This window comes from Protopterus annectens, chromosome 2.part2 (genome assembly GCF_019279795.1).
Source record: "Protopterus annectens isolate FY-2018-M chromosome 2.part2, PAN1.0, whole genome shotgun sequence".
In the NCBI taxonomy this organism is placed as follows: Eukaryota; Metazoa; Chordata; order Ceratodontiformes; family Protopteridae; genus Protopterus; species Protopterus annectens.
The window spans coordinates 164,132,096-164,142,907 of NC_056730.1; the positions used below are offsets into that span (position 1 = coordinate 164,132,096).

The 10,812-nt window shown below is 40.4% G+C and overlaps 1 protein-coding gene across 1 annotated transcript in view; it reads left to right on the top strand.

The window, feature by feature from the left end:
- The first annotated feature begins 6,183 nt into the window (after positions 1–6,183).
- Positions 6,184–10,812, top strand: part of LOC122795579 (metallophosphoesterase MPPED2-like) — a 545,143-nt gene continuing 540,514 nt past the window's right edge. Inside the window, exon 1 of the mRNA XM_044063827.1 lies at positions 6,184–6,928. Within this exon, the coding sequence (XP_043919762.1) occupies positions 6,840–6,928 (89 nt within the window). The 5' untranslated portion in view covers positions 6,184–6,839. The remainder of the gene's footprint in view (positions 6,929–10,812) is intronic.

The following is a 10,812-nucleotide window of genomic DNA, read 5'->3' on the forward strand; positions in this document are numbered from 1 at the left end:
CATATATTAAGGTGGTTATCATACATGGTGTAGTGTTAACTTTAAATCTTTCCAGTAGATGGGTGATACACAGAATTTTAAACAGTTACAGAGTCAGAGTTTTATTCTTGTAATGAGGTTCTCATTTATGAATTATGTTTGAGTGGGAGTTAGTCAGGGTTTGTACAGGGACAAAGCCACTACATTTTTAGGTATTTCCTAAGGGATTTTTTGAAGTGGGATAAGGAGGGGACATTGGTGAGTTCAGCAGGAAGTAAGCTCCAGTTTTTACCAGCAGAGTTGGAGAATAGTGATTCACCAGCTGAATTGTTGGTTTTAACAGTTTGCATTAGCAATTTTTTGGAAGAGTGAAGGGATTTTAGGTTACTATAGGGGGTAATAATATTTTTCAGTATGGGTGTACTGTCTGGTTAGCAGATGATTTTTTGAACAATTAGTTGGTTATATTGCAGTTGATAGGGTAGTTCAAGCCAGTCTAATGACTGACGGTTAAGGTAGTGATGGGTTCTATAACCTGATCCTGTGGCAAATCTGGCAATGTTATTGCAGCACCTAGTAAATTTATTGAGGTTTGATTTGCTTAGGTTTACGAAGATGGGTGAGCCATAAAGAAGGGTCAATAGCAGATGTGTACAGGCAATAACAGTTCTAGCAGATGGGGTTAGGAATGGTTTAATCCTGAATAAAGAGCCTAATTTTTTACTAACTGTTTTAATAGTTTTGTCTATGTGAGCAACAAACTTGAGGTTGTTGTCAATGATCACTCCCAGTAGTTTAATACTAGGTTCTGGGGAAATTATGGTACATTGTTAGATATTATGGTGAGAGGAGGTGAGGGGACCTTGCAAATGGGTGAGAAGAGTAATAGTTTGGTTTTATTTGAGTTTAATAGCAGTTGGCGACCAGTGAGCCAATTCTCTACTTTGTTGAAAGTCATTTGGGACAGGGATTGTAAATCTGTGGGGGAGGCGGCAGAGCAGATTAGGGTTGAGTCATCTGCATACTGAATACAAGTTGCATCACGGATGACTTTGTACAGGTCATTAATGAATATGGAGAATAGGAGGGGACCTAATATAGATCCCTGTGGGGCTCCAAGGGTGACTGGTAAAAGGGACGATAGGTTATTCTTCCATAGTACAGCTTATTGTCTGTCACTTAGGTAAGAATGAAACCAGGTAATTACTTGCTCAACAGTACAATTCCAGAGTTGCTACTGGATTTAATTTTGTTACAGTATTTGTTCATAGGTACGTACTAGGCTATTGGCCCTAGGGCCTACATAAGCCTAGCCATACACACCCAAGACAGTTATTTTCCTGTGTCCCTGTCGAGCAGAGCCACAGAAGTAATCCCTGAGGTGAATTTCCTATCTCCCATCCAATCATCAAGATTTTTCTTGAAGAGTGCTAATGAGGAGCTTTGTTTGATATAGATAGGTAGTTTTTTCCAGAGCATGGGAAGTCTCTGGGACAGGAATCTATCCCTCCAGCATGTTCTGTTTACTGTGGTGACAAGGTTTAGGTCCTTAGAGCATGTAGCTTGGGTGGACTGAGATTTCTTTAAGTGGAGCATGTCCAACAGCTCTGGGTTTGACATAGCTTTGTATGTTAGGCAGAGATCGCCTCTGAGTAGGTGATATGCGACAGAGTAAAGCTGGAGCTTTTTGAGATGGTCTGCATAGGGCATCTGTTTGAGGCCAATAATCCTCTTTGTGAGGTATTTCTGTGCCCTTTCCAGTTGTTGTGGATGTCTCTTGAGGTACATACCAAAAGGGTTGCTGTATTCTATAATGGGCCTAGTGAGTGACGAGTAGAGGGGAACAATGACCTCTTTCTTCCTGGATGAGAAACCTTTTGTGATGAGGTGTGCCACACAGGATTTTCTGACTACTGTGGTGATGTGATTATCAAAGGAGAGACTACTGTCCACCTGTGTCCCAAAGTCTCTTACCACACTTTTGGTGTTAAGTAGACTACCGCCTATGTGGTAGCTCATGGGTACAGAGTTTTTACCAAAGGGAATGACAATGCACTTTTTTGGCATTGAGCTTGAGGCCATGGCTTTGACACCAGGCATCTATCTCAGTGAGGCCCTTTTGTAGGATGTCCACATCGTTAGGAGTTTCAATTATGGCTCCTAGTCTGCAGTCATCTGCAAACTTTGTTAGCCAAAGACCTTCTGTGTTAGCCTGTACTTCAGAGATGTAGTTACCAAACAGAAGAGGACCCAGGACTGAACCCTGCGGCATTCCACTTGTCACTGGTCTGAAGTCGGATTTGGAGTCTGCTTTCACAGTGTGGGTTCTGTCAGTGAGCCAGTTGGCAACCCATCTTGTGACATAGGGATTTATACCTAGTTTAGTGAGTTTATCTATAATTCCAGAGTGGAGGATGGTGTCAAAAGCCTTGGCGAGATCTAGATAGACTGTATGAACCACCTTACCCTCATCTACGGCTTTGGTGACCGCTTCAAAGAAATCTATCAGGTTTAGGAGACATAATCTGCCTTTTACAAACCTGAACTGGGTGGGGTCCAGAGTTTGGAGATTTACCAACATCATTGTTTATAAGTTCATGATGATACATTCCGTACCCTTGCAGACCAGGCTCGTCAGGCTAATGGGTAGTAGTTCCCGGGGTCTGTGGTGGCTCCTCCTTTGTGGAGTAGGCTAACCGGCGCTTTGCGCCATTCAGCGGGCACAAAGCCTGAGGTGTGGCTGTGATTGAACATGGTACTTAGATGAGGTGCCAGTTTGTTCTCTAGTTCGTGTAGAACGTAGCCTGAGATGTTGTCAGGTCCCATGGATGCTGTGTTCTTGGCTTTGGCAAGTGTGGTTTTTACTTGTGCAGCCGTGATTACAGGAACTTTGCATTCTTCCAGTATAGAGATGGGCCCTTTAGGGGGTGAGAGGAGGGTAAAGTTAGCACTGAACCTATCTGCCAGAATGTTGGCAATACCAGTTGGTTCTGTATATTTAGTGCCATTGTGCTGTAACTCAGAGCAGATCTGAGTGTGGAGAATATGCCTGTGAAAGAGTCACTCCCCACAATCTAAGATGTAATTAACTTGCAATGACTAAAGAAGGTAGGCAACTCAAGACAGAGCCCTGAGGTACCTTGCATTCAGTGTTGAGAAAAAGAGGAAACACACTTGCCCGATGCTAGTTGCTCTAAATGGCAAGAACCCCAACTCCCAGTAGCCCATTTCTAGTGAATTACCTGTCCCTCTCACTACCAAATCTACTAAATTGGAGAGCCCTACCAGAACCCTTATTCCAACCCTAAAAGTCCCACCCTGTCCCTAACTCTAACCATAGCACTCTCTTCCCTAACCCTAAAACTCTGCCCCCATTGGTATGTATCTAACCAGACACTTGCAACAGTTGAACACCATCACAGGTTTCTCACCAGGATAACTCATGGCATGAATACCCTATCCTACACCGATCACGTAAAGGCTCTTTCTCTGCAGTCATTCTCCTATAGGCTGCTGAATGTGAACCCGACTTACAGGGCTTCCTCAGACCCAGTCTTGATGGATCTGCACATGTACAAAACAAACAGTACCAGAACCACTAGATCCAGGGATCTGAGCTTCACTTGTGGCATAAACAGAACATGCTGGAGAGGGCTTTGTTATATGGATATGCATACTAAGATACAAGCAATTATAATGTTTTTAGTCCCATTAGTCTTATACACAGGTCAGGCTTATTTTTATCAACAAGAGGAGAAGCTGTGGATAGCAATTAAAAAATAATTGAAGGATTTTATCTGGGAAGGGAAGACAGCAATGGCCAAGTGGGATAAGCTTATTCTTCCAATAGAACAAGGCAGACTAGGTTTACCCAATCTGAGGGGGTATTTTAGAGCAACACAGTTAAGGCTGAATGATGATGACATGGGGGAGTACTCATGAAATAAGGAGAGATTGGGATTTTTGATGCAGACTCTTAAGGAGAACAACAAAAATCATACAGATTATATTCATAAAATAGAAGAGAGTATTACAAGAATGAGAATGGAGACAAGAGATTCTGCCGATAGGGATGACTGTGGTTAGGGATACAGATAATAGGCAAGAGGGGCTTGGAATTTATTGGAGAAAACTGGCAAAGGAAAAAAGGTACTGGGAGCAAATAAATAGAAAGGGAAAGATAATAGAATGGGAAGTGACGAAGAATTTATTTAGACTGCAGGCTAGAGATTGCTTTCCCTATCAAGGATTGATAATAGAGTATAGGCAAAGAGAAAGAAATAGGGGATCCTAAATGAAAGACCAGCACTGGTAGAGTTAAAGAATCTTAAACAGACGCTGACATTAAAATAGGAATAATTAGTACAGCATATAAAATATTTCAGGATAATATAAGAATCAATCAGAGGAGCTTAGATAGGATTGGGAAGAGAGACTGGATAAGCAATTCACAAAGTGACAATGGGGGGATATATGTATATCTCCCAAATATGCAACAAAGTCTAGAAGTTTTAGGATCATTGCCTGGAAGTGTTTACATATTTATTTATATACCCCAAGTAGACTCCAAAGAATTTTTCCTCAGGTGGAGATCAAATGTTGAAGTGTGACAGGCAAGAAACAGGTGGATGGGAACATATTTTTTGGGAGTGTAGTGAGCTGACAGAATTTAGGTATTCCCTGCAGAGCACTCTGTCGAAGATGCTGGGTGAGCAGATTGGGTTCACTGGAGAGAGAATTTTTTTTTAAGCTATGACACAGAAATGGAATTCCCCAGACATAGTAAAGTTTGCTGAGTCTAATTATGGTGGCTGCCAAAAATGAAATTACTATAAAATGGAAATCAAAGACTAGACCAACTTTACTAGACATGATGACTATAATAACAGAGATAAAACAACTGGAATTGCTATCTTTAGAAAAGGGACGGAGCAAACTACATAGGAAAAATGGGATTTGTGGGAACAATATATGCAGAGAAGGAACAAGAGGCAAGATTTGAATGAGCCATATAATGCTTAACTGACAATGACTGGATAGATTGTAAGTGATGTATAATGTTTGCAACTTAACTGGTTTATGTTTGTTTTTCATTTATATAAACGTAAGATTGCCTGTGTCATATGTGGCAATTTAATAAAGATGTTAATAGAGAAAAAAAAAAAGAACATACTGGACAGACAGATGTGTCCCGAAGGATCCCATCCCTGGACTATGAAATAGGCTCCCATCCATGTAAAACAAAATATATTCCTGACAATATTAAAATAAAAATCTTGACAACTGGATGGGAAATCGTAAATTTACCCCTGGTCTGACCTTCATGTTCCTTATTAACAGAGGCGGTCAATAAGAAAAGTATTATCCTCACTAACACCCCCTACAAATCCTTAGCTACCTCACTACTAACATGCCCCCCATATGACACCTGGCCTGGGATCCAAATGGTTTTGAGCGAGAGTCTAGGTTTGAAAGGGCCTTAGTGGTCACTAACCAAGTAACAACCTAGGAATCTATAAATAATGGGGAGAAATGACCAAAATCATGGACAAACAACTCTAATTCACTTAAAATGTTGAAGAATAAGAATAAAACTTTAATGTGTTATATTATTGACTGACAATACTCTTCACTAATTTACCATAAAAATCAACAAGATTACAAGGTACAGGGAGAAACTAACGGCAGTTTTGAGGTATCAGTCATAGCATTCTTTGCTTTACATACCTCTTCACGAATATAATGGGGCAGTCAGTCAACAAAACTATATATCAAATAGCGGCACTTCTGATGAGATGCTAAACGGAGCGAGGTGAGATTCAACAAAAATTGTGCATCGTCCATGTTGAGGCTTATGCCCCCAAGGTCTGCTAGGCATTTAAACCTATATACAGCAGGGGGTGCAGTCATCAGTAGCCCTCTTGCTAGATGTGCCTGGCCGGCATTTAAACTTATATACAGCAGGGGGTACAACAAGCAGCAGCCCCCTTGCTAGATGAGCCTGGCTGGCATTTAAATTTATCTACATCAGGGGGTGCAGAGGTGAGCAGCCACCTTGCTATATGTGCCTTGCCGGCATTTAAACCTATATACAGCAGGGGGTGTAGCGAGCAGCAGCCCCCTTGCTAGATGTGCGTGGCTGTCTTACACGGATACCGTCGGTAATTCCCATTAGAATAATCATTTTTATATGCTAACCCTTTTTAATGTTCAAAAACTCCAAAATTAGCACACCAAGGCAATTAAAAAAAAACTGACAGCACCATCGGCATGTCAATCAGGTCGGCACCGCCCACACCTGTGCGAATGGCGTCCCCTGAAAAACACAATGGCCAAAAAGAAAATGAAGCGGACGATTAAACAGTGCACTTAACCGGAAAGTCAAAATTATAATTTCTCCAGTCTTTTGCCACAAATATTTTTAAAAATTCCCAATAAAGGGATCAGAATGCTATAACTTGGTCTATGGGGCTAATCAAGCCAACAAAGTGTAAAGGAATAACAAATTAGAAAGTGCAAGGGAAGTCTCCGGCGAGATGCTTACGCACTTAGTTATCATCTTTCTCCGAAAACACACACACGGGTGCACAATGACAGTGCAAGTGTAAACTGTGATGCAAGGGGACTTCCAGGTGCATTTCTACATTAGTGACGTTGTTGTTTTGATGCTGTGCAATCGAGTCCTATACATCATTAAAAGCTGAGAGGAGTTGGGGTGTTTGATTTTTTATTCTCTCTCTCACCCTCCTTGTATTAAATCATTTAAATGATGTTATTTTAGGGTTACTTATTATTTCAACTTTTTGCTGTAATTTCCTCACGATCCAAACTAACACGGAAGTTAGGGATCATCTCCAGAGATGAAAGGAGAGGCTGCAGAATGTACGGCCAGAAAGGTGCCGAAGTATTATAGGATGTCACCGGTCATAGAAAAGAGCTCGTCCTTCAGGTGAGAAAGGCATTGGACAGTATTATTGTCAACGTCCGTCTGTTTCCTATGTGCTGTCTGTGGATTTACGTTGGCTCTACAGCTGGGTGAATAGACGGAAGAGGAAAGTGTCATAGTTGGTGCCGGTCTGTAGGAATACACGGAGCTCGGGGTTTCTTTTATGTGACTTGGAGTGTAAGGCAGATAGATACTTGATTTCATAAAAATAAAGCGAAACGGTTACTTGATTGTTGTCTTCAGACGGTATTACTAAACCGGTTGTGCTAAAATATTGGGGTGGGGCACTGTTATTTAACACACATTTGGAGGAACTGTGACTTCACCTCTTCCTCCTTTCCTATCTCAGCAGTTGTGCCAGAAAAATGCCCTGAGATTTTTAGGAAACGTATTTTCAGAGTTACCATTAGTACGTGTGTAAGACTTACTTTGTATCTGAAATAGTTTAAAATTTTATGAAGTAACAGGAACAATTCAAATTCTACAAGGGAGATATTTTTTATTTTAGCAAAACGTAAGAGCAGGTTCTTTGCACTGTGGACATGGCTTGTCCTGCAAAAACCTCACAAATCCATAAACATTTCCTAACTGATCATTTGAATAGGTGGCAGCCCCAAATCGTAATCACTTTGCATCATAGCTTTCAACCAATCAGGGTAAAATCTCAACCAAATCAGGGACAGATCCAAAAATAATCGGGGACACTTTTAAAAATATTAAACATTTTGCTGTCATTTCCTCACGATCCAAGCTAACACGGAAGTTAGCAACTCAGAGACAAATCTTGGAAACTTTATCAGAAAAGCAAACTGCCTTCTGCCTTGCTCCATTATACCCAACTCCGCAACCAAGTAAAAAAACTAATCATCTGGGACAAAAAAAACTACAACAAACTTCACACTACTAACCTTAACAACCCCAAACAATTCTGGAAATCTGTTAACTCTCTTCTCCATCCTGGATCAGAAAATAACCCCTGCCCTGACCCCAGTTTATCGGACAATGAACTTAGCTCACTATTCAACACTTTCTTTACTGACTCTATAGCCAAACTAACCAAAACATTCCCTGACAACAGCCCTGCCAACATCCTAAACGCTCCCAATAATCATCATCCTATGTTTCAACTTAAACCAGTTTCCACAGCTTTCATAAAAAAGCTCTTAACCAAACTAAAACCTTGCTCCAACGCCCCTGACAACATTCCCCCCTCTTTCCTCAAACACTCAGCTGATGGAATAGCTCTTCCAATTAGCATCCTTATTAACAGATCCTTACAAGAGTCTTACGTTCCTAAACTTTGGCATTCTGCCTACATTCTGCCACTTCATAAAGGAGGTAAAAACAACTCCGTTTCTAACTTCTGCCCTATAGCCCTCCTCTCTCCTTTATCAAAAATTCTTGAAAAATGTGTCCACTGCCAACTCTTACCCTACCTAACAGAGTATCAGCTACTTACACCCACCCAACATGGTTTCCGTCCAGGCCACAGCACCATAACTGCCCTTCTTTCCTTCTTAGAAGCTGTTAACCAAGCCCAAAATTCTGGACTTCTAGTATCCACTATCCTGCTAGACCTTTCTAAAGCCTTTGACACTATCTCCCATTCACACCTCCTCTGTCACCTCTCCAATCTTAATCTTTCCTCTAATACTCTTTCCTGGTTCTCCAGCTACCTCTCTGACAGATCCCAGGCTGTCAGATGGAAGAACTGTACCTCCTCCTTCTTACCTACTCCAACTGGCGTTCCTCAGGGATACATTCTTGGTCCCATACTTTTCAACATCTTCATAAATAACCTTCACACTGCTCTCCCTTACACTACTGTCATTCAATACGCTGACGACTCTATCTTAGTCTGTGCTGCCCCCAACTTAGCCAAACTTCTCTCTAGAACTCAAATAGCTTTTTCCACTACAGAAAACTGGATGCACCAAAATCATCTCTCCCTTAAGTCCAATAAATCCAAAATACTAATTTTCCTCCCTACCAAGTCCTCGTCCTTGGACAAAAACTCTTTTAACATCCTCAGCCAATCTAACACTCCTATAGAAGTAGTCCCCTACACAAACTCCTAGGCATAACCATAGACGAACACCTTAAATTCGACCTCCACATTCAACAAAACATAAAAAAAACACCAAAAACTAGGCATGCTCTACAGAAATAATCTATTTCTTTCCAAATCCTCCAGGCAAACCTTAGCTACCTGCTTCCTCCTACCCTCACTTCTTTACAGAGCCCCTCTCCTCTCTAATCTGTCAGCCTCCCTCTCATCTAAACTTGAAGCCTGCTATAATAAAATCTCTAAATTTGCCACCAAGTCTAAAAACTCTACCCACCACTGCCTCTCCCTTCAATCTTTAAACTGGCTAGAACTCCCAAACCACCTTGACTATCTCCAACTAACAACCACTCATAAACTAATATTCCACCCAGAAACATACCCTGCTCTATCCTCTATCCTCCCCTTATACTCCCAAATGATCTTTAAGATCTGAACATCAAAATCTAATCACCATTCCTAGACCTAAACATCCTGCTGGCCAACAACTACTATCCTTCTCTCTAGGTAGAAAATGGAACTCTCTCCCTCCTTCTCTTAGAACTATACCTAACTTAGATCACTTCAAAACCCAGCTTTTCTTACACCTTTCATCAAAAAGGAACTGTCCTTGTTTTCACCCTACTTAATCTCAAAGCTCCCCTTGACTAAGTCCCTACACTAAGTCCCTCACTCCTGCACCCTTTATACACTCAAACTCCAGCTATGCCACTAGCATGCTCCTACCACTCTGTTTGGGCAAAAATATTAACAACCTAAAAAAAAAAAAATCTTCAATGTTGCTGTTTCCTCAGGAAACTCCTGCAGTATATTTCCATACTCAATGTTCTTTCTGTGTCTACATTCTATTGTAAATAGGTATTTTACATTGTCCTGAGTGTACTTTCTATTGTAAATTTGAATTTACTGTATGTTATTATGTTTTCTGCTGTGTGAATTTATCATTGTATTCTTCTTAACTTTGTATTGGTTATTCTATTTTGGAGTTTTTCTCCCCGGGCCTCCACTGAAAATGGGTTCTTCTTGACCCAGTGGACTTCCCCGGTAATCAAACTGAAATAAATAAAATAAAATAAATTAACATTATTAACATTGAGCATTGACAGAATAAGAGAATGTGAATTTATACACATTTTCTGAACTAAAAAAAGTCTATAACTAATTATTATCACTCTTTATTAAGTGCAATTCACCACCCCTTCTCCAGCAGTTACCAGTTTTTAAGAGGGACAGACCTAAAATTTGAGTAAAAATAGTTTGGAGGTATTCTTTGCACTAATAGCCGAGGACCTTGTTTATGGAAGATGCTACATTTTAAATGGAAAGTGGGTGCATTTGGCAGGTTGTATTGCTGTTTATCGTCTCCGAGAAAGGTTCTTTAATTCTTTTGTGGAGCAATGAAGTCTTTTCATCTTAACTGGAGTTTTTTATTTTTTTTTTTTTTGTGCAAGCTGGCAACTTTGGTCTGGCTGGAATGGGATAGCATGTCACTAATCTTTGTTATTATATTTATATTTGCTATGTTTCTGTAGATTCTTGAAGGTGATTCAGACAGTGCTTGTGGTGGATAGTGGCAGATTTGTGTTTAAAATAATGGTTTGATGAAATCGAATAGTTTTTGTTTTAGTTGGCCATGTCTTGTTTCCTTTTCTTTCCTTTTTTTTTTTTTTTTTTTGTAGTTGCAAAATGTATAGACTGTAAGCAGCACCTAACTGCTTTTAGGATAATTTTATTTTCATTTAATAGTAATGTTTCTGTGTTACTGTGACTTTTACTGTTTGGTCTGTACACGAGTATACATATCTCTCAGGAGTATTATGAG